Below are 25,040 nucleotides of genomic sequence, written 5' to 3'. Positions count from 1 at the left end.
TTTAGAAGCATTATGAATGTGATCTGAGGGAATTACTGTAGCAAACACTGAACCTCCCTGTAGAATCAAACTTCTTTCTTTGCTAGCTGGGCTTGCATATTACTGAACTGGTCACTATAGAAAATGTTGGGACAGCCAGAACCAAATTTTGAAGTCCTTTATTTTTGCCCAGGCTTTCTTGATGATCATGCCAGTTACAGCTGGGAATGGACAACTACATTTTCCTAATTTAATTTCCTTCCTTTCAATTTTTTCTTCCGTAATACAATGGCTGCAGTTCTCTGTTCCAGTCCAAATTCTTTGACCCTCTCTGCAGGCATAAAGCTGTCAGAAATCCTTTTATACAGTTAGAGAAGAATTCCTCCCTAGGAGGAATTAAAGGATGGCCTTAAGTCACCTCCACTTTTGGACTTCAGCATAGTGAATGCATGTGTGGGAGGGGGAAGATGGAGGGAAAAAGGATTGGACAATCCTGTTAAACCCTGACTCACAGCAATAGTCCCTATGGCTATTAGAAGAGGGATTAGACTGCTCTAACTTCTTTGCGGAGAAACCTTTTTTCCTGTTGGTTGCTGCATCAGGGGATTGTACAACTCACTTTGCCATTCTGTCCTGAAATATAGTTACTTCCTGCCATCCTGTCCTTAGAAGGAAGTTCAAGCCCCTTTAGACCAGTTCCGGACAACACTCCAAAATGTTGCTTTCATTTTGCTTGTTTAAAATTTGTATTTTCTTCCTGGCAAAATCATTCTCACCTACGTGCAGTTTTCATCTCATAGCCTCAGTGTAGCTGCAGAGGGTATTTTAAAGAATTCCCATATTAAATGAAAAACCTTGATTACAGAAGAATTGAATTACTTGTCTTGCAATAATTTCTGCTACTGTACTGATATTTTCAGTCACTGATGCAAGACAACTTCTTGTTCAACTGCATCACAAATGGTTATTTTTGTCCCTGACATTGTATGTGCAAGTATACATAGATATTGTTGCAAAAAACAGTTAAAAGATGCAAAATAAAAGGAGTCATGTAATATATAAATTGATACTAAATATGCGTATCTTAAAAACTTTATTTTGCTCTTGGAATTGTCTGCCTAAACATGAGGCATTTTCAATGCAGCACATCAGGTAGCAGCACCTTCATTTTGGAGAATTAGCTGGAAAATTTCAAATTTTATCTCACTTTTCTGTTAATTCATTTTGTTATGGAGTCTCTGGATCACAACTCTTGCACTATTCATGAATATTATACTGAATATAAATCAAATATTGTAGGCATTTGAAGGACCATCTAGATGGATGGAGTTTATAAAAAACAAATATATTCAGACCTGTATACTTCTTCTTTCTCAGTTATAATTCAAGTGTTGTTTTTCCATGGATCTTAAAAAACCTGTTGTCCATAATTCATCATAATCTACTTTTCCAACATCAAACAATATAATAAATTATGGATTTTAGGGATTTTAAACCTCACTCATGCATTTCTGATAATTTCTTTAACCAAAATACATCAAATAAGAAACTCTACTCTTTATCTAGTTAAAAATATAGAATGGAATTAGAACACCACACAGAGCTTCTACATAAAGAAGAATTTTCATGCAATTTTAATTTTTACCTTTTTGTCACTGAATTTGATGATGAGCTAGGAACTATGAAAGTATGTCCTAATGAAAATAAAAAATAAATACAATACTCCAGAGTATGGTAGAATATGACATATGTTTACATATGGAAAAATCCATGTTTCTCAGAAATTGGTAGTAAATTTTAAACTTTTGTTACTGAGCCAGGATTTCACTTTATAGAATCAAAAGTCAGTAAAAGGAACCTTTCTTAATATATCCCCTGGGCCAAATAAATCCTTTAGTCTGATTTCACTTACTTTGCTGAATACTGTTCATTGTTGTTTTGGGTTTTTTTTTTTTTTTCATTTTACCTTAGCTTGATGTTTCTTCTCTTTTTCTTTTCTTTTTTAGTACTTTTATTTTTTCTGACTTGGAGTTTGCGTGTCTTTTTAAACTGGGATTCAAGAACTTTGTATTTAGGCATGCAAATACTGAAATACAGTTATTTTTCTTTGGTTTGAGAAATCCGTCAGAATATGGCTTACCAATTTTTATATTTTTAATTTCGTGATTCCTACATTATTTATTAAAATTCATAAAACAATATTTAATAACATTGTCAAGTTCTGCCAGAATATTATTAGAATTTTGAAAACAGCTCTACACTGTAGAATGAAGCAAAACTTTTGGTACTATCATCAGTGGGAAAAGAATCAAATTCTCTCTAATGTATGTAAACTGCAAATGACCAGATCTATTAGGCCCATGGACCAAATTACTTGTAACAAGCAGTTTCTCAAGACTGGTTCTAGTAAAGACTTTGAAATGCCTGTGAATCTATTACTGAATAGATACTGAATCTCATTCAAGATAAAAAGAAGGATTGTTCAGCAAACATACTTTTTGAAAAGCATTGTTTAAAAATAATATTTTCAGCTGGCTACAGGCCAACACAAGATATGTCAGTTTTACTGTGTAAGTTAATTGTTCTTTGTGCATAGCAAAACAAGAAAAGTGAAAATATAATAGCAAGTCTTGATAACTTAATTGTGAAAAAATATCTTTTCCAACATATCTCCCTTCATCTGTATGCATCTATTCCGAAGTGTATTTAAAATTTATGCTTACCTTTACACAAATACGTATACATGACCTGCATTAATAACTTCATTAGTAATTTATGAATGATCATTAAACTCTCTTTTTCATAAATATTATGCACATCTGCCTTCTTAGTATGCTTTGTCACTAATCTACAATCTTTGAAAAGTGTATAAAATTTTCAGATAGAAGATGAAACTAATATCTTTGTCTAGAAATCCTGAGTAAGATTTGTCCAGCCCATTATGTAGAAACAATTGTATTTATTTTAGCTCTGACAGCATTTTATTTGTCCTCTTGTAAAAGAAGAGTTAATCTAACATGTAAAATAGAAAATTTATATAAAATGCACTATCCATCACTCCTGTGCACTTTTAATGAGCTTTATTTATCTGAAATGAAGAACCAATGCCAGAATTACATAACATTGTGGATGGATTTTGAACTGAAATGAACTAGTTCTGAATTGAAATGAACTGGAACAAAGAACGCTAGCAAAATGCTTAGTGCCAAAAAATACCAATCCTATCAATCAGATCAAACCTTGAAAGACAAAGTTACTGAAATGCTACAAAGAAAGCATTTTACATTTTTCACCTGCTGCGTTGGTTTGGATATTTATCTTATTAAATGTAGCTGAGTCTTCTTCCTATTTTACACTTGGATCTTAGTTTTATGTGAAGAATGCTTATGTCTGTCATGTGGAAGACTTTTGTTTCCTCTGCGGGTAAACCAGTTGCCATGCAGTGTAGTTCAATATACAGACATAAACTCCATCAACTGAAACATTACCTTTACAATGTTTCTCTTACCTGCACCCCATCAGAAGCAGGGATATAACTTGCTCTTTTAAATGTGTCTGTAACATTTCTGAGAATTTCCACAGAAATTAGAAGGTCCCCAGCATAAAAGTTTTTCCTCTGTGTTAAATCCAATAGGGTCTTGGTTACTTGGGACATGCCATCACCAGCCAACGTCCTCTGACCCTTGGCAAGATGCTCTTTTATCTGTACCAAAAGGAAAAAAAACTATTATCAGAACCTACTTTACTGAGAAAAATGCATGATAAAATCTAAACACAGCCAAAATATGACATGTTAAAACTAGTAAAAAAAAAAAAAAAAAAAAAAAAAAAAAAAAAAAAAAAAAAAAAAAGGTCTCCTTAAAGATAAGACAAAATAGTAGTCTATGGTGATAGAAACATTATTTTTATCAGAGCATAATTGATTTTACACTGAAGGTTTCTGAATTTCTTGTGTTTCACACATTTGCTTCTTGAAACTCCATGGGCTGGACTACAGCAGCTTTAATTTGTTGTCATGATGTAGCAAGGAACTGCCCTTCTTCAGAGGAACATCTGCACAACCACTGCTGCTCCTCATTTAACAACTGAGACCTCTGAAAGGAATAAATGCTAAGGCAATATTTGTTATAATCTGATTTACTATAGGAGAGTAGACTTTTCACCTCTGCCAGCCCAGCTTGGCTAGTCAGTGCAAGAGAAGTGGTTTAGTTGGAAGCTGGTTATGGTGCTCTTTTCTGTAGCACCAGCACAAAGGTGTTAACTTGGAACAATCCTGTTTGCTTTTTCCAAGAAATGCAAATTAAATTATGAATAACTCCTGTGTGTCTGCCAAAAGAGCATACTTTAGCAGTAGCTCTCTCAGCAGATGCATTCAGGGCTAGTGATCCAAAACAAATATGCTAGAAGTACCCTCCTGATAAGAACCTGAATCTGTGGATCTGGTTAACTCTCAAAGCTGACTCAGCATCCCAGGAAGGTGTATAAAGTAACACAAAGATAGGACAAGGCAATACAAGGCTAAAAGAAAGAGCACATGGGTTAAATAACCCATTTTTAAATATACATTATAATTTAAGCATAAAAGCGCAAGTTCTTCTGAATTGAAAACTAGAATATCATAGAATCATAAGATATCCTGAGTTTGAAGGCATTTAGAGAAAGAGAATTAGCCAAGACAGACCTCATTCTAAGCAGGAGGGCTGAAAATACTATGCAACCAGCAACAAAAATGTTGTTTAAAAATGTATCTTCAATTGCTTTTTAACTTGCCTTATTACTGACATATAAAGGGAAAAATTACTAATGTAACATAAAGTTAACTAGATGATACTGAAAGTCTCTTCCAACCTTGATGATCCTGTGATGATAGGGTGGCGATGTAGAAGGGAGAGTGTAAAGATACTTTTTTGCCACTTCCAGATCTCCCCAGACACTTTGTGTCAATATTCAGGGCTTAATTATACAAAATAATGCATAAGGATACACTATATAATAAAACTGCTTAAAAGGATTCAAAATAACTCCCATGAAAGAAACTTAAAAAAATGCAATCATCCTCTGAAATACTAATTCTAAGCAGGGTGGGGTTTTTTTCTGTTGGTTCATATTTTGGTTACATTCTCAACCAGTCGTCAGGTAAACTAGATACATGTAACACAGCTGGAGCTGGACAAAGTGGCTGTTTCAGGCTTCCTCCATAGCCTTAAAACATCTTTAAGAGCAGCTGGGGATTTTTATGGACCACCAGTGCCATGACAAAATCCTAGAAATACTTAAGACTTGGAAGAATACCTGTCTGCTGCATCATGGACAGGGAGTGAATCTATCCTATAACATGAGTACAGAGGTACAAGAGTAATAGTATTATTAATATTTATAAAAGAATCAGTCAGAACTAAGACCATTAATTTGTCTGGTTGGTTGCATTTTTTAACAAATATTTCAGCAGAAATACCTCCCTCAGTCTTCACAATACTGCTATACACAATCAGGCAAGAAGCTTGCTTGCGGAAATAATTTCATGCAGTTGCTATTCCTTTTAGAAGGAGACTTTGGACATAATTGTGTAGGAAGATAATACTGAAGAAAAAGGTGCGAGAATTTAGGAAGGAAATTAATTTCAGTAAATTCAGGAATCTGATATTGTACAAATAACATTATGAACTACTTTCTTGGGAACAAGGAAAAGCAAACATGAACTTGATTTGTGCAGTTTTGATGAGAAAATTTTCTCATGAAATGTTGCCATTTGTCTCATCTGCTCACACATTGTGTCTTGGTAGCAAGTGAAAAGAGCATCAGCCAGCACAGTAACACTAAAGAATAGAACTTTTGCTATAACTCATCCACCTGTTCCTCACACCAGAACATATTTCCAGATTTTGAGGATTAACAATACTGAGTGTACCTTTAGTCAAGCCCAAAAGACATAAAAGACCATCCATATTACTGAACTCCCAAATCTAACATGTGCCTCAGAATGTACTGTGGGAAAGGCATCACACAACTTGAAGGGAGGGTTTAAGAGAGAAAAAATATGTTCTTTTAATATCAGTAATAACAGCAATTGATCAGTCCTCACAAAAACTGCTGTGCTGTTACACCTGTATAAACACTGGTTGGAAGGCTGTTGAACTATTCAACAAGTTATTTTGTAATCCATTATTTCGTTTCCTTCTGCTTCATCTGTATGTTCACCTCCCATTCTTTTTCCATTCTCCTGCAGAACTTTAAATTCAGATTTTAAAGATGGCAGGCGCTAAGTTGTTGATGGTTTTGGGACATACAAAGCCTGCAGAAGTCTTGGCCTCAGCTGCTTTTGGAATGAAAATAAAAATTGAAATGATCCTATTTTGACAGGTTTTAATACTTTCAAACAAGTAAGGTTCTGGGGTTCTTTCAGATCTCTAACAGCAGAAGCGGGATCTATAGTATGGCCTTTAGTGCTTTCAGGAAATCATTTTGGTTGCTCATTGGACCAATGATAAAAAAGTTCTAGCAAGTGCCCACAATGTCACAGGACTAAGTCATTACACTTCTTCAAAAGTAGCTAGGGTTGTGATGAAGATAGTTCAAAGAATATGAGAATTTACTGGCTCTTAAATACTACAGCTCAATTTGGAACTCTTTTTTTTTTTGTTAAATGACATACCCAGAAAGATTGATTTCCCAGCCCAAGGATCCTTTCTCCCTCATACACACCACTCATACGCAGCCCCAAGAGCACCTTTTTTTTCATCCTCTCAAGCTCTAAAATGGAAGTTCCTTTCCCCAATCCCTAGCTACCTCTCCAGACCCACATTGCCTCGAGTTAGACTAGCAGCATATCCTTACAAACAGCACAGCAAAACAGAAGGTTCCAATGTATTTAGCTAACAAAAGTGGTGAAAATTAGAGTTAATTAAGAGAATTTTTTCTAAGACCAGCAAGCAATGTGTAGAAAAAAATTAACAGGCTCTTTTTTATCTGTTTATTACGTAATGTAGTTTCTTGTTGTAAGGCAGCTTACAACTCCGAAACACAACTTTAAAATCACAGGCCATTCAATCAGTTGATGTAAACTGACACAATAGCATTAAAGCCACTCTTCAGATTAGTATAAACTGAAGGCAGTGAATTACTGCACAGCTATCACAATAATCTTTCTGCATGAAAATACAGAATATTCTCATCAGTACTTAGTATAATGTCTTTCTCACCATACTGCTTATTTTCTGTGCTACGGCCACTGTAGCACAGATATTACGCGCTGCCCAAGAAATCTATTTTGGTCACCACTCTAGGCCCTGTGTGAAGGTCATTTTTTAGTAGTCCTACAGGCAAGCTCATTAAAAATAAACTTTATGAGCCGAGAGATAGTGAAATGAAGCAGCTGTTAAGCTGACACTTCAGTTGTCAGCCCAGCCCCTATCAGCCTGCACTCTCTGACTGCATACTTGAAAAATTACTGAAATGTTTAACTGGACTTTGACTCAGGGTCCAGCTCCCTTTGTGCCCCAATTTATCAGGAAGTATGATATAATAAAAATTCCTCTTTACAAAGTCAGATCTCCTAGGCTGTTGGCATTGGAGTACAATTTATTACTGCATATTAATTACTGCAGACTTAACAGCTAGATGTAGTTTAAAAGGACAGAAAACAATGAACCCTCAAGAAACCTACAAAAGACTGAAAAGAACTATTAATTTGAAGAGTAACTACACCATCAACCATTTTTCATTATTTTTTAAGATGATGGATTCATGGCCAGGTATTACTAATGATGTCATTAATGCATTTTATGGTAGGGGGAACTATAAGAACCCAAATCAGTTAGCCCTACAAAGAAGTGAGGAAAGATCATTTGAAATAAAAATATATCCTGAAATTGCTCATAATCTTCAAATCACTTTGCTTTTCAGCTTCAGAGCCCAAGACTAATATTTTGTAAAATATAGTGCTCTTTAGATACAGAAATTGTAAGAATATTCACACCACACCTGTAATGTGATGTCATTGTAATAAAGTTGTTCATATTTGACAAAATCTTGTCAAAATCTGTTTTTTTTCTGGTAATAAATAGTTCTTTAACTGTTTTGGCACAGAAGTTTATTTTCCCTCAATATAATAAATTATTTACAATCTGTTTGTCTATTTTAAGACTGTTTCAGTGTTTGAGAATATAATTTCATCCATCTTTTAAAAGAAACAGAGTAAGGTCCAAAGATAGGGCTATGCATCTTCAGGTATGCATTCAAATATTTATAATCTAATGTCATGCAAGAGATATTTTCTATATATTCAGTATTTTATGAAGGAAGTGCCTCAAGTAATACAAAGTAATTTTCCACTTTTTCATCAGTGAAATTAGTTAGTACTCTCAGTTTCAATCATAGTAACACACTATTAAATAAACATTTTGTGAAAGAAGGCAATCATATATTCCCTTTGTGTACAACAGTAAAGGGGAAAAGTAATTTGTATACATTGTGTCAAGGAAGATTAAATATATAAATTAAGGAAAACTTTACAACTGCAAAGGAAATTATGTACAGTTTACCTGAACGCAATATGAAGTCTTCCATACTGGAGGCCTTGATAACAGCCAAGAAAAATAAAAAGCTGGAATAACACAAGCATATCTGATTCTGATAGGACACAAGTTTGGGCTGGATGATCTCATGAATTTCCTTTCAGTTCTGTAATTCTGTAACACATCCCTGCAAATGTTCTGAAACCCCAACTAAAGCCTCCTATAATTTATCCCAACCAGAAAAGTCAAAGTTTAAGGAGCCCCCTGAAACTAAACTTCAGCCTTCCTGCATTTATACAAACACGGTGTGCAATCCTCTGAACCAAGTCTTTGCAGAAACTGTGCATTAATCTGTGCCTCTCTGCACTCAGCTGAAACCTAATGCTTTAGGGAATTTATTTGTAATGTATATAGATGGAAAAAAAAAAATTAGGATCACTTCATTTTATCAAAACAGTCATGCCACTGTCATATACTTCCAAATATTTTTAAGCAAAATGTTCCCTAAAATAAGGATTTGGTTTTAGAGAAAAGAAGGTGGGTTACTTACACAGAATCCTTTGCTGTTTTAGACATTAATCTCAGGCAAACTGTATATCTGCACAGATGAAATTGCATGTGCTCTTCCATATGTGATCAGGTTTATAGAAGAATCTTTGAAAAAATAATCTAGTATGTGTGGAGGTCAAAAATGTTTTTAGAAGAATGTGAACAGCTCAGAGTAATGCTTCACTCTTTTTGTACCTTTTCTTCTCTGCCCTCTTTTACAAAAAGGCTCCTACTACGTTCAAGAGAGTTTTTACCACTTTAGCCCATTACATAATTCCTTTTTTAAATCAACATCATCATCATCAATATTATCATTCTAATCCTTGAGATATAGCCACTAAATAGGTAACAGAGAGAAAGTAATTACACACTTCCAGTATTTTGATTTGTGCATGGATCCAACAAGACATTTTAATGGGATATTTTGAATAAATAAGACTTCTCTCAGTAGAATAACAAATGAGTCTCAGCATTAGGAAAGAATAATCACTGAACAGATCACTTTTTTTTTCTTATACTCATTTCTATGTTTGTTGACCAAGGATTGTATTATTATTTTATTAAGCACTGCTCTTAAATGTTCCAATTATCTGTGATTAAATCCTGCTCACGTTGGCATGTTGTGTGAGAGATCTTGTTGTTGTTACTGTTGTTTCTGTTTTTAACCAGAGGGCATGTCTTCCAGATTTGTGTTATCTATGTATAATGCAACCTGACAAGAGCAAGAGTTGAAAGGAAAAAGAGAATGACGACTCTGATAGGGTTGTTTTCATTTTATGACAGACATAACATTGCTTGGGGTAAAGTCTCCTGGTTCTCCATAGTGACTGAATGGCTGAGGCTACAGGTCACAAAGAGATGTACTACAAATGAGCTGTCTTTCATTTTTATGCTACATGGTCATCCTTCAAGTATATGTCCCTAAACCATAAAGCTCTGATAAATGTTTAAATTGAAGTGCTTATTTGATTTTAACCAATTTCTATACTTATTTCATTTTGCTTCTATACAGTCATTTCTATGACACTCACTTTTATTTGGAAGAATAACCAAGTTATTTTCAAGGAAATCATCATTATTTGGGAGCCCTAATTTCTGCATGGGTATGCTTAAAGGCATAAAGTAATAGACAAGAGAAAAATTCTTTGACCTTCATGTACTTAATAAACCATGGTGGGGGAATGCAGCAAATGAAGTAGTGGACAAAAAGTAAGGGAATAATTTTAAGATGCTGTGACCATTTCTTTGTCTCCTACTGCCAAGCCAAACTCTTGTAGTCATTTTGCAGCCCGTGCCACATTCAATTGGAGTGAAGGTTCCAGCAGTTCTGGTAGATTTTAAGACTCTTAAATGGTAAGCCTTTCTATTGTTGGTAAGATAAATGGTAAGGCTTTCTATTGTTTTACCTCTGGCCATATCTTAGTGAAGTTCATCTGTGCCTGCAGTGTTGGTTGGTTGGTTGGCTGGTTGGTTGGGAATATCAGTGTGATCAGGGAACACTCAGTTGCTCATTACTGCAGAAGACACAGCAGCATCAGCAATCACAGGAGCATGTTTCATTTAACACACCTATTAATCTTTGGTAAATGTGTATGTTCCAGATATGGAAAAATTATTATGGACCCTGACATGATAGGGGGGACTTTTAATTTAACAAGTAGGATTGGCTGGCTATAATCTAAAATAGATATTCAAAAGCAGAAAGGAAGAAAAGGAACTTCCAGGGTTGAATTAAGTTGTGATGTGCTTGTGCAGAAAAGCAGACAAATGTTTTCTCCTGCTGTATAGTCTCTCTAAGACTGAGGTGCATGTATATGTTGGCAAGATCACAGAATCATAGAGTTATTACTTAGAATCATTTAGGTTGGAAAGGACCTTTAATATAATTGAATCCAGCTGTTATCTCAGCACTGCCAAATCCACAACTAAATCATGTCCCCAAGTGCCACATCTAAATGTCTTTTAAATGCCTTCAGGGTTTGGGGCTTTTCCTAATATCTAGTCTAAAGCTTCCCTGGTGCAACTTGAGGTCATTTCCTTTTATCCTGTCACTTGTTGCCTGGGAGAAGAGACCTCCTTTCAGGTAGTTGTAGAGTGCCCTCATCATCAAGTCAACAGTGATTAGCTTTTTTTTTCTTAAGTTTTATTCTTCTCCTGTGTAGAATGGGAAAATGTCAGTGAGGCAGGAGGAAACTGTTGCCTGCACAATCTCTTGATCAGTTCCTCTCTGATGAGATAAAAGTTTGTTATCCTCCAAACAAGATAACGCAAATGATAAAACGGAGCTGCAGATTCTGGCCTTACCAGGCAATCAAGGAAAGGAAAGTAGATCATTTATTGACACCCCTGCCTATCAAAATCTGTGAAGGTGAAGAGGAATAGCTGGCATATACCAATATAGGTATAGACTGAGAAAGAAGAAAAATGTTGTTTTTGAGGCATCTGCATTCAAATCTATAAAACCAAGCCTGGCTGCTTTGCTCCGTGGCTATATAAAAAGAAATGAAGCACTAAACTAGCAAAAAAAAGGAGTAGTAAATTTTTTAGTAGGAAGCCTTTCATTCCTCAGAGTACAGCAGTCATTTCACTGAGAAGTGCATGGACAGGCTGATATGCTGCCCTTGTAATATAATTTGGAAAAACAAAATCATCTCTAATGAGCAGCAGCTGAGCAAATCATTATTCACCTCAAAGCTCTTTTTATCAAATTATATTTTAGCCAAGCACTTGCAAAATTGTGAATAAGGCTGCTGTGGAAAAAGTTGAAACAAAATTATAGTATGAGCAGAAGCAGCAGAAATGCATTTTTATGGCTATATTATTAGTTTGGTATGTAAAGATTCACCTGCATAAGTTCCCATAGTTCTTTGTAAGTGCTAATATTTTGACATGAATGTGATAATTCACATGTAGATTTTTATTTCCTAACTCCCAAGAGTTAAGAGATATTTTACTTTTTCGATTTTCTGATAAAAAGCAGCCCATTTTGCATGAATGCATGTTACATTAGGTGTTATATCACTAAAAGTGGCACTGTGTTCTGGACCCCCAACATAAGAAGGCATAGACCTTTTGGAGTAAGTCCAGAGAAGGGCTATGGAGATGATCAGAGAGATGGAGCACCAGTCCTATGAGGAACGGCTGAGAGAGTTGGGATTATTCAGCTGGGGAGAAGGCTCTAGAAAGATCTTATAGAAGCCTTCCAGTGCCTTTTTACAAGAACATGTATTGACAGGACAAGGGGGAATGGTTTCAAACTAAAGGAAGGCAGATTTAGATTAGATATTAGAGAGAAATTCTTTACTGTGAATATGGTGAGGCACTGGAACAAGTTGACTGGAGAAATTGTGGATTCCCTGGCCCTGGAGGTGTTCAAGGCCAGGTTGGATGGGGCTTTGAGGGACATGATCTTCTGAAATGCGCCCTGCCTATGGCAAGAGGGAATGAAACTAGATGTTTTTTAAGATCCTTTTCAACCCAAACCATTACATGATTCTATTAAAATACTGCCTTATTTTTATCACAGCAACTAAATTCAGAATTTCATCATCTAGGCTAGAAAACTGTGCTTCACAGTTTTATAAAACAGTTTTGTAAACCTGTGCTACACAGGTTTATAAAATGGTCAGTATTAGTAGAGATTTTCTGATACTATTGGAGATGTCTTTCAGGAACAAAGTTTCTTGATGACAGGCTTTAGTCTTCATCATTATTTATGTGTGTAGTTCAAATCTCTTACAAACTAGAGAATTCAAAAGACATGTAGAGGAAAAGCTACTTTAGGCAAAAGGGCTATTTCAGTGTGTCGTACGACAATAATACATTACTAATACTTTTTTAAGCTGATCCCTAATAAAATTACCTTTTTTTTTTTTTTTGGTAATTCAATAAATCCAGTTGCTTAGTTTGAGTGCATGACAGAGTAGAAAAAAGCAATATCATAACCTGTGAATTCAAATATTTCCACAATTTTCACAAAATCAATTTCTAAAGCTCCACAGTAAGATTTTATGTATTAATGGTTTTCATTAAAAAACGGTCGAAACAGCTTCAATGTTCAATTCCTAGAAAGCTGATAAAATGAGAATCTCATTACTCTTCCACACCTAACTATTTGAATCTCATTTATATTTTTTTGTCAGTCCCCATTGAAGTATTTTCTTTCCTGTTTTTCAGATTTTGGACAGTTGGTGATGAGGTGAGTAGTTTCTTGTTTCAGTTTGTTTAGTTTACTTTTGCTTATTTTTCTGTTTTTTTTTTCTAATTTAGGTGGCTATTATCCACACACTGTATTAAGAATACATGAAGAATTCTTCATGCTTCTTGGAAGCATGATAATGTAGCGTATTCCTAATTCTGAGGTCTTGCTTCTTAGTCTTATTCCTTATTCCATACCAAATTTGATAGGCTTCAAGAGCGTATGAAAGCAAAATGAACTTTTATTTGAGGCATTTCAAATGGATACCATCTGAAGTAGCCCTGTTGGGTCCTAATCACTGATTCTATTCTTCGTCCTGCAGTCACTCATAAACACATTACAAATAAATTTCTTAGTCTCAGGAAAGGTTTTACCCTATTTATCCAAATAAAGTAAAAAAAACCTCAAACCACACCTCAGAAGACATTAGTCCAGACTAGCCAAGTCTTGGGTAAAGTACACAATTCTATGTGAAATAATTACGCACATAATTTTCTGCTTCCAGATCAAAAGAAGATAATGAGCAATGAGGAACATACTTCGTAATATTATACAGACTAAGTTTGGGTCATTAGATCATCATCTAATTTGCCTTTCTACATATAACAGTCCATTAAGCTAGCAACAGATACACTTTAAAGAGATTAAAAATCTTAGTTAGACTGAAGTAGTTCAGTTTTCAGAAAATGAAACTATATGCCACGGGTAGAAAGAGAAAACAGGCTTCAGCAAGGTCCATAACTTCTGCTATAGAAGTAATTGATTTGGTAAAATGGTCTGAGAACACAAATTATGTCTATCCTACAGAAGGGAAAAATCCTCCAAATTCTGAGAGTTTACTATGGAATTAAAGAAAGGAAGGAATTCCTCACTATTAACAAAACTCTGGTGATCAGTATGTGATTAAGAACTTTCCAGAAGGAACTGAAGAAAGGATTTCCTCTGGCACTAGAGTTTATTAAAGTTTATGACTTTACTTCATTTCCATCCACAATAAAAAAGACACTTGGAAGAATTTCTTGTTATAATCCCCTCTTTCTCAAGAATACATTTTAAAAATTGCACATAATTGGGAAAAACATTCTTCTCAGCTACAATGACTGGTAACAGACTCAAGACACTGTGCTTGACTAAGAACATTTTCTTAATGCAAAGTTGCAGACACTGCAAACACATTAGGATAATGTAAGAAAACCAGAACAAAATATGGTATGTGATCTGTGATGTTTCTTTTTCTGCTCATCAAGTTAATTCTTGATCCTCTAGGTCCAGAAAGCAAAGTCTACCTATTTATCATTCTGAATTTTCCACTTATAGTGCTTTAGGTAGAACAATCCTAACTAGGTTCTTTAAATATTATTATTACAGCTAAGCAAATAATTTCCTAAAGGTTTATTTCATGGATTTAGGCATTTTTGTCCCTTAATATGTTCAGTGAACAAATTTTCTTATTAGTCAACCAGCTGTAAAAGCTGGTCAAACAGTATTTGTTGAATTAATTTGATGATTGATTTGTACCAAATGTAGGATAAATTGTTCATGACTAATTGGTTCTGTTATTCAAAGATATCTAATTATCATCCCTAGCTTTAAAAGGAACCTGTACCATAGTGCACAAGGTAAAATAAACTAACAGAAGTACAGGCTGTACATTTGTAACACAGCTGACATTTATAATTCTCTTAAACTGCTTTCTCTCAAACTCCTATAGTGTAGGACACAGTGCCCTTGAAAGACATAAACTGAGTGTTGATCTCCACAAGTCAAACCATACACCTCTACTATTTCATCATGTTCAAGTGCATAGCCTCTTTAGAGGCTCTGTGTTTGTTAAAATTTTACTATGCCGGGGATTTTCTGAGTTGTGACATGGAGATGTAGGAACATTAAGAAGGAAGAGTGGCTAGGCTCTAATTCAGAAGACTTGAGATAAATTTCCTGCTTAAGTGGTCTGAGTTCTCCATCAACAAAAAATGCAGATGTAGTACAGACTCATCTCAAAAATATATTGAGGAGATACATTAATTTAAGACTGGGAATTATTCTGAAACTGTTGCAATAGAATATTAACCATAATATTGATATATGTATCAAAAAGTGGTCCACAAGTCCAGACAATGTAACTCAACCCTGTTTTCCTCTGAGGTGCCATAACCTACATCTGAAGCGCCAGGGCACGCAGTAGAGGCAGTAATTCTGCCTGGCACATTCTGTAAGTGACTGGAAAAAGCCATATTATTCATGGCACTGGGGATTACAAGCAAAGTATATTATCTTTAGCATTACGGGTGTATTTTTAGCTTTAATGACTCTCCATCTTTACAAACAGACTTTCAAATGGATTTTAAGATTAAAATATGGTGCCATTCTAGCATGATTTACAGAGCTACCATGCTGGTCTCAGTAAAAGTCTTGAGTCAAGCTGAATAACACACAGCACTAGCTGGGTTTCAGCTTTTCTAATACTGCTTATTAAGGGTTGAAATTCGTCCCATGTCAATTCCAGGTGAGTAATAGAGAAAGCTGTAAAAATAAAAGAAGCTTTGTGCATGAAGCAGTGAATCTACAGTAGTTACACAGAGTAAGGAAACAGTCTTCAGGGGTCAATCACCTGTGGTTATGTGGTAAAATTCTACACTATATTTAGCAAAAAATTGTGGTTTCCTCAACTTAAACTCTCTATCCTCCTCTGTCCCAGAAAATCACCTTTTTATTGCCTGGTGACAATGGCCTCTCTGCTATGCTATCCTCTAAAGGATGGTGGCATTGTTTGGGAGAGTGCCCACTGGTATGGTCTGAAATGGTCAGGGAGCATGCTAACACATGCACAGTTAAACTGTGCAGATGACTACAAGGACAGCTTTTAAGCTTGAGTTTATTTAATATTATAAGTATAAGCTTCCAGTTCAGCACCTGTGTAGCCAGGTTAGCAGGGTCTATGGCCAAGGAAATATTCTCCAGCTGCCATCATACCGAACACTTTTCTTTAGATAATATTTTCTTAGGTACAGCATCATGTGGATTCTACTATGTGATTTCTGGTTCATATGCAGCTTGATTAGAGGGCATAAAGACAGGGACTTGTCTGTATTCTATGCTTTAATGTATTATATATTGTATTTATGTATATCAACTGCTTTATATCAGCTTCAGGAACACCATTTTTTTGAACACTGTGCATCTGATTTTCTTTTATATATTTCAGATAATAAATTAAAGAGATTCAGCTCAGATTTTATGGAAATATTCAGAGAACTGAGTGATATCCTGCTCTAATCCTGGTCTGCATTGGTAAAATAACTTTATTGGTAAGTTAAGCACACTGAGACAACTCATACATGCTTTCATAAGCACACATATTTATTATAGCAACACCGTCTGTCAGCAGCTTCCTTATAAAGCCCTATTTTCAGGGATTTATGGAACTGACATATGTATCGTGGGGGGACAAGCCTACATTTGCAGGGCAATGACCTTATAGGTCTTTACCTCTGTTTTCTCAGATTCTTTAAATATGCTGCGTTGTTCACTTTGAGAAGCAGAAAGATGTAAAACAGACCAATTTTCTTTGTGAACAGTTCCCAAGTGTTAAAGAAGTCCACTTTAATTTGTATGCACATGAGCTAGACTTAAATTTTGTGCAGCAAAAAGATATGTTTAGGTGCTTCTGTAATTTTAAAGAAGCATTGCCAATTTTTAAATGTTCTTTGGCAGAAAGAATATTTCACAGTGTAATTTACTTATAATTAGTATTTCAAAAAAGGAAATATAGAAAAAAGATAAAGCTGCTCTAGGTTAGAAATGTCTTTTGTCCAACAAGTCAGACTTCCGGTTCTTGAAATATTACCAGTGCCTACCAAAGCACTGAATAGCATGAAACAGCATTTTGCATAGTTTGAGCTGCAAACTATGATAGACCTAACAAATGAAATTGTTGCAACAGAAAAAAATAAAAAAATTATTAAATGCAAAAATATTACAGCCAACTTAATGTGTTTTTTGAGCATGAACTCTAAAGGGAGAGATAAACATGCAGGCAGCTGTGTAAAATAGGCTTCTGTGTAGTGGGGAAAATTCTTTTGACAATCTATTCTGTCCTATCTTAAAAATAATTCTTGCTTTGCCCTACCCTGAAACTGAATCCCAGGCCTCAATAAATTTGGTCTAACAAAACAGAAATGCAGCTCAAAGGAATTAATCATAATCTCCTCTAAGTAGCAATCCAGATTTGAGGAACGGCAGCTAGGCTACTGCTTTTCAAGCCACCAAAAATTTTTAAACATGTTACAGAAGTGTTGCACTTGGTTGAGAAGTTGGGAAGTTATGAAGCACAGAGCTGTATTAGCGTCCCTCTGCTGAATGATAAAGGGAGCAGTGGCCTTCGGAAAAGGATTCAGAGTAATAAGAATGTCAGTAGAATATATCAAGCAGGGAAAACCCATTGTCCATGAGAATCTTTAAAGGCTCATTTCCCACTATAGTATTAACCTGGCTGAATGCTTCAGCTAGGGACATAGAGGGTAACTAATATACCTAACATATACCATGGTAACACATTTATAAAGCAATATATATTATGTATTACATCTATCCATACAAACATGTTTAGGCAGTACATAATTGTATAATGCCTATGCTTCGCAAAGAAATTTTTTGTTAGGCTTTTTGAAAAAAAAACCCTCACGTAATATTCTTCATCTAGAGTTACTTTACCTTTTCCAAGACACTGTGATAGATTTACCCTATAATCATTTCCTATTGTTACATTCAAATGTGAAATTCTAAATTTGAGAGCAAAAAGAAACAATCCTGGCTTCCTACTCTGCAATTAAAGAATACACAGTATTACAGAATTCTCAGCAAGTTGCTCTTCCAGTAAAACTCATTTATTCACATCTCATTTTCTAATAAACTAAAATATGTCTTGCCTCTGACCCCTATAAAAATTTCAGGCAGTGGACATGAAAGAAAGGAATCTGACTCATTTTTCCACTTCTACAGTAAGACAAGGCTTATTTCACAAACACCAGCATTATACAAGATCAAAATAATATCCATTAACATAAATTATTCTTTCTCAGATTTGTTTTCCTCTTGGTATTGCTTAACAGAAACCTGAGAGTAAATAAGTAAGTTTCTTTTTTAAGCCAGTGATTAGTAATGAATAAACAGAGCAAGTACTAAAGCTGACTTTGCACCTACTGAATGCTGCAAGTGTCTGTACTCATTTGATATGCATCTAGCAAAGCTTGGCTGTTCCCAAAAGGCCACTCCATGAACACTGAGAGAGCAGCGTCTGCTAGTGGTGCCTGTAAGACACAAAGAAGACAGAAAATATTTATATAAGTGAGAACAACTGGAAAGAATAAACCTTATTTAATCTATATTCCATGCTATTTTAAAGGCACACACAGAAACAATTTCATGTAATGACCATCGGTATGTAGAGAGTAGTACAAGATCCTGAAACACATTTCAATGTTTACTTGATTGCTTTTAGCAGTGTTTGCTTAATTAAAAAGATTTTTATGTTCTCCCTCATTTTCCTCACTTTGCCTGATAGATCCAGTCAAATTGATTTCTTGTCAGCTTTTTCTTTGTGGCTATAATGCTCATGTGTACCTATACATATACATCTGTATATATACATATGTATATATACAGATAAATGTACACACACCACAGACCCATGCATATATGTAAGCTGTAAGAGACATCATATGTACATGTGTATATTTGCAAGCATATGCCTAAGTCAGTATGTTTATACAGATATATTCACATATATGCATATTTATATGAGTCTAGTAATAATTTATCTAGGACACAAAGCAAATTTCTCCTGTTTTTTATCACCATAAAATTTCAAAGTAGTACTGTACCTGTGGCATTTAGAGGACATCGATTGAATGCCATGTCCCCAGCTGGGGTCCTTTTCCACACCATTGACATCAAATAGTCTTCAGGACATATTTCATAAGGCGCTGTCATTTAAAAATGAGAATTTAAATAGAAACATTAACATATTTTATATCAGAAAAATAAGTGTTCCATTTCATCCTGCTTTTTCCTGAGATGTGTATGTTAACATAACTTGGGTTAATTTTAAGTTTGAAGTAAAAAAATGAGAAGTGTGAAATTTTGCATATCTGTCTTTGTGATGGTATTTATTTCCTATAACATGTGGCTTTATTCTCTCCAGCAAGCAAGCACTTTTTAGGCTGTAGTTACAATGTTAAGAGGTTTGACTCTTTCTTTCCATGTTGCTCTATTTTGATCAATAACACTAAAAAACTATCAGAAAATGATGAGACTTAAACTGTGATAAGTTATAATGCTAATCTTAAACTAAAATTTGTAGAGACTTTTCTAAAATTGAATCTTTATGTGAAAGAATCAGTTCTTAAAAGACAGCTGAAACATTAAATGTGCTGAGGGTGCTAAATGAGAGTTGTGTATTCTGAAGGATATTATAAAACCAGGTTATTTCTTTGAAATGTGTTTCAGTACAAGCTGGTAATTAAGAAAGTATAGTCAATAATGTGGGACTGAATGTCTATAAAGCAAAATAACCTTTTATTGGTTATTGCAATGCCATTTAAAAGGAAAAATATTGTCACAATTTTGTACTAACAGAACTGCATGGGGAAATATAAACTTCAGGAAATGCTTTATGTTTTATTTTCACATGGTCACAACAGCAGATTCCTCTTGCTCTTTGTATGTTAGTGTATATCCCAGTTTATGATTTTTGAGTAAATTAGATTAGCACAGAAAATGTCTGGCTGAAGTAATCTCACAACTCACATCACTGACATGTTAGTTAATGAAATCCAATTCACTTCAAGTTCAGCAGAGAAAATCAGGAATTGTTTATTATTAAATGTATTTCCAAAAAAAAAAAAAAGTAATCCTGCTGTATTACAGCAAAGTGGTTACAAAACAAGAAAAAAGAAAAGAGAAAGGAAATTCATTCTAGCAGATGGTGTGATAAGGCAGAAAGCAATTCAATGATTCACTCATGGTTGCATGGGAAATCTCTAGCAGAGGCAGGAACAGACTACAGATTTTGCCCATCCCATTATCTAACCCATAAAATCGTCCATCTTCCCTGTTTTGTACTTCTGCTGACGGAAGTGTGAGCAAGGGAACTAAGTAGACTTTTGCACAAAGCTGTACCCTCTCTCTGTAGAGGACAAAGAATACCTAGCAGATGGCTCAGTAATACTAATATGAATCACAGTTGGGCAGAAAAATTGCTTGCTAAATTTGCCTCACCATCAGCATTCCTGAATCGTAAATCAAGGCAGTTGGTGCTGCTAGAAACGCAAGAGATGCATTAATGGCAAAACCCAAAGAAAGTCAGTTAAATTCATAATCTAGAATACTGGCCCTGCTTCAGATATGCCCACAGAGTGAATGCACCAGGACAGTGATACACTGGGAAAAAAACAGATTTTGATAAACATAAGCCATCTGGTGACATAAGCAAAAGCAATTACCATTCTATTACGACCTTATAAACAAAAGAAATGTTCTGTTTTGAGGAGTGTAAATTAACATAATAAGGAGGTTATATTATAAATTACATAAATTCACTAGAGCTTAGAGCTCTTTGAGAACTGTATTTGTTATGCAGCTGTGGCCATTTCAGATGTGTTGTGTTCACTAATCAGCACTTTAGGTGCTGATTCTCAGAACTAACTCTTCTTCTCTCCACATACTGAATGTTACATGTGATTTTTTTTGCTTAAAAAATATATATACATGCACACTTCAATACACTGTATTTTCTTTTTTACATTAGCAAGCCTCAGGTAATATCAGAGATTTCCCATCTATTTGGAAGGGTACTAGTGTGCTTTTGAATTAAAGTTTTCAGAACTCAAGATTATATTGAAACTTTAACCTAGTGCCAGAGATAAACAGTGCACTTGTGTGTTATGTCCAAAAGTGAAAGGCACTCCCAAGATCTAGAGTCATCAGGAAAGAGATGTGGGAGCAGCTGGAACTTAGATGAAGTTTCATTTAGCCCAGGCAAAGACCTTTTCCTTGTCTCTGGCTGACTCTTGGCCTTTTAATGCCTTGTACAAGGATCAAGGAATGCTGCAGATAAAAACAAACTCCTTCTTCCCAAAGCTAAAACCTATCTGGCAGAGCTTACTCATCAGGCATTCGCCCACATAAAAGCATCTGTGAGGCTGCAACCCATGTCGTTCATGGAGGCATTGTAGGCATACTGGAGTGGTTCTGTATCTGAGTTAAAAAGCCTTGTTGATCCTCAGAACCAGTTCAAGTATTTCTGTAACTATGGCACAATTAATTCATAACACACCCACAGATAAATATGAGTTTGCTGTACAAAATCATAAAGAATTACTGAATATAGAAGCAAATAGCAAATGCTGAGGTAAAATTTGCTATCATTGGCAAATAAAAGGCAGTCCTCTTTCACTCTTGATGTGAATCACCAGCATCTTCCCACACAGAGCATGCACTCAAATGTACCACGTTACACCCTGTAATGATAGGCCTGAATTCATCCCACCTAAGCACAAATATACAACAAAGTCAGCGGTCTAGAAGCAGAGTCTTCTTCTGACATTAGTGCATCTCCCAGAGGCAATCAACCCAACTGGGACCTGTGGAAGCTCAGTACAACACACAAAGCAAGAGACACATGCAGCTTCACAGAGTCTACCATCTACAGAGGCAGGTAACAAATACGGGAAAGAGGAACGAAAGGGTGAGACAAGTTAGCCTACAGCACACAGAAGCTCAAATGAAGGTAGAACTACAGCTCCTCTCTTGAATCCTAATTCAATGCCCCAGGCAAAATTATCATAAACAAAGGCAATAGGAAAAAAGCTTTGGGATGTCTTATAGATTAGTGTTGCAATCAGAGCCAAAAAAACTCACCAAAGCTTTTATTTTTTTATTTAGCTGAGTATCATTTGAATTATTTGAGTCTTCTCCTTTCTCCTATTCTATCTTATCTATTTAATATTGCTGTGAAAAAAACTTCTATCATCAGTGGGAAATGATTAGCCAATCTTTAGTTGTTGTGCACTCTTGTCTTTCTGTCAACTAACAAGATAGTCTAGCATTGTTTTACGTTATACTTTGGTCTAAAGTGCTCCCATATTGGGTTTTATACTACTGAAAATATGCTTATAAGAAAAATGATGAGAATCTTTTTTGAGTAAAATCCAGGTAAACCATTAATATTGAAAACATGTCTAGAGTTAATATAAATTTAACTATTAGGAAATTATGTATTTCTAGAAACCAATACTGTATTGTTGAAACACGGTATATTATTCTGGTTGTCATAAGAACATAGTCCTATTTTTATAAAATTTAATTTACAGAAGTCTTCTACCCTGTATAGTGCTGCATTTTGGTTTTGGTTCTCCAACCTCCATTTTTACTGACACATTTGGTGGAAATTGCCTTATTTCTCTTATACATTCTTCTACAAGTTTCTGATCATCTTGCCATGCAATTCTTTATCAGATGCATTTTCTTTTGTTATCTAGCTGTCTACATTATTCTTATGGGACAGACATAGTGTTCATTCATCTTGTGTAAGTTTTCTGCTGTGACTCCTGAGTGACTAGCTGTTTACCAAATATAGAAGCATTTTTTACTTTCTCTGATTTATTTCCAATTTTCTGAAGTTATCCTTCACAGAAAAATATTTTGAGTGCAGAGTAGTGCTGACCTACTAAGAGTGACGTTTAACTTAAGACATTTGGGATGCAACAAAGCAGCAATAACTGAAGCCAAAATATCTTCAGATCTTTGTTTTTCATTCCTAGATTATTACACAATGGAAGGAAAAAAACAACAGTTTTAAAATTTATAGCTGTGAATACAAACAAATCACAAAAATGCACAAAATTTGTTCAGAAACCAAGCTTTTTTGAGAAACAAATTTTCAGATAGTTGTTGCATACAGGTAAAACATTACAAAGTGAAGGCCTTGTAAAATCATGGCTCAGCTCTGCTACTTTGGTTAAGCAGAAAAGGACTATGGGAAAGTGACTCAGCTGAATTAGGGGTAGAAAAACAAGTTATGTAACAATCATGTGTTCACATCATGGTGTATGGTGGTTGGTTGAATTATATTTGTTATGATTTTAATCTATGCAGCTGATAACTGGTTAATTGTTTAAAAAGGCCAGGTTTTTGCGAGAAAGCAGTTCTCCTTTGCACCTGCCTGGGGACTCTGCGTCACTTTGCACCCTCACCTCACAGACAGCACTTCTCTTAATACTGATTAAAGTAATTCAGTTCATGCCCCAGCCACTTGAAGGGAAGCACTGAGAAACTATGAAGAAAATTTCGTATTATACTCAGATAATGCAGAGCTCAAACTACAGAATGTGCAGACACGATTTTCAGCTATCCAGTAAGCACTCTGTTTGCAAAGCATCTCACTAACATCAGTCACTAGAACAGAAAAAGACTTTATTAGCCTTTTGCTTACACAGTTTAAAGAAGCTATAATTTAACTTTTTGTAAGTCTATAGACCTTAGGTTGATACAAGCAGGTGCAGCTTCACAACCTTAACAAAAATATTACATAGTTCTACACACCTGAGGATCTAGTTTTATGCAAAACAATGCTAATACAAGAAAAAGGATCAACACTTTAGTTTTCTAATTTTAGTTTTCTCATTTTTCAGTGGCTTACATAGAATAAGAAACCAGTGAGACAAAAATAGCTTCTTTGAGCTATTTCAGGGCTAGGAAGAAATGCATACAAATAATGAAAATTTCTTATACTTTAAACAATGCTGTGTAGTATTTTCCAATTTTACTCTTTGTTTATAGAATGCAATTTGTAAATAATTTAATAAAATTTTGGTGAATTATCTCTACACTTAAATCTGAGACTTCAGTAAATGTAAATCTAAAGACAAATAAATCTGTAATTCATGTCTAATAGTCTACACAAGCATAGTTTGTTAAAAGGTGTCTTAGGTTAGAGTTTCTATAAGCACTCTGAATCTAATCTGAAATTAATCAAGTAAATAAATAAATTCACCAAATGGCAAATAAAGTTCTGTGTGCATTTGACTTGTAAATACATCTGTAAAATATTTTATTAACAGCAGGTGGCAACCTTTGAAAATTGGACTGCAGCAGTATGGCTTTACTTTTAAATATACAAATGTAAATTATTTCAAGAAGGGTTTTATAAGCAGCATCTAGTTCATCTGACTGCTTATTGAGAAGATTCATATTAATCTTCTATTAGTGTTGTGCTTTATAGAGGAAGCCTGCATTACCTATGAAAATTAGTTTTCTTAGGAATCCAATGCAAATACTATTTTGTAATGCTTTTCAAATAATGAAATTTTTATTAAAATTAAAGGGATCATTTAAAACGCAAGTTAGATTCAGTTAGCTTCTACAGTATAGTGATATAACTTTCTAACTACAAATAGTCTTTTTGTTGTTCATCCAATGCAATGAGACTAATTGTTCTACTGTACTGCAAATACCTTGAAAACTGTTCCTTGATGTCTGTCAAGGGATCAATATGCTGCCTATGAAAAATATGGGCTTGATAACATAAAATTCACATCTGATAAATTTCTCATTTCCTGACCCAAAGCATCCCTGCCATTTAAGTCCTTCTCTGACCACCAGAGAACACAGCCAGCAAAAATGTCCAGAAGTCAGATTGCTAGATTGATTTTTTGCTGCTTCCTGGCTTGCAGTTCAGATTACATAATTTCCCAAGTGGATGGCTAAAACATCCTACCCTACTAACTACCACTTATTTTTTT

The 25,040-nt window shown here is 34.9% G+C and overlaps 1 protein-coding gene across 9 annotated transcripts in view; it reads right to left on the bottom strand.

Annotated features, from left to right (window-relative positions):
• Positions 1 to 25,040, bottom strand: part of ADGRB3 (adhesion G protein-coupled receptor B3) — a 445,229-nt gene that overhangs the window by 223,267 nt on the left and 196,922 nt on the right. For all 9 annotated transcript variants that reach the window (XM_064412314.1, XM_064412319.1, XM_064412311.1 and 6 more), the window contains 3 exons: positions 19,122 to 19,223; positions 18,442 to 18,548; positions 3,488 to 3,682 (listed from right to left, as the gene is read on the bottom strand). In XM_064412314.1, the coding sequence (XP_064268384.1) occupies positions 3,488 to 3,682; positions 18,442 to 18,548; positions 19,122 to 19,223 (404 nt within the window). The remainder of the gene's footprint in view (positions 1 to 3,487; positions 3,683 to 18,441; positions 18,549 to 19,121; positions 19,224 to 25,040) is intronic.

The sequence above is a fragment of the Passer domesticus genome, chromosome 3 (assembly GCF_036417665.1).
Source record: "Passer domesticus isolate bPasDom1 chromosome 3, bPasDom1.hap1, whole genome shotgun sequence".
Taxonomy (NCBI): domain Eukaryota; kingdom Metazoa; phylum Chordata; class Aves; order Passeriformes; family Passeridae; genus Passer; species Passer domesticus.
This window is presented reverse-complemented; position numbering and strand designations above follow the sequence as displayed.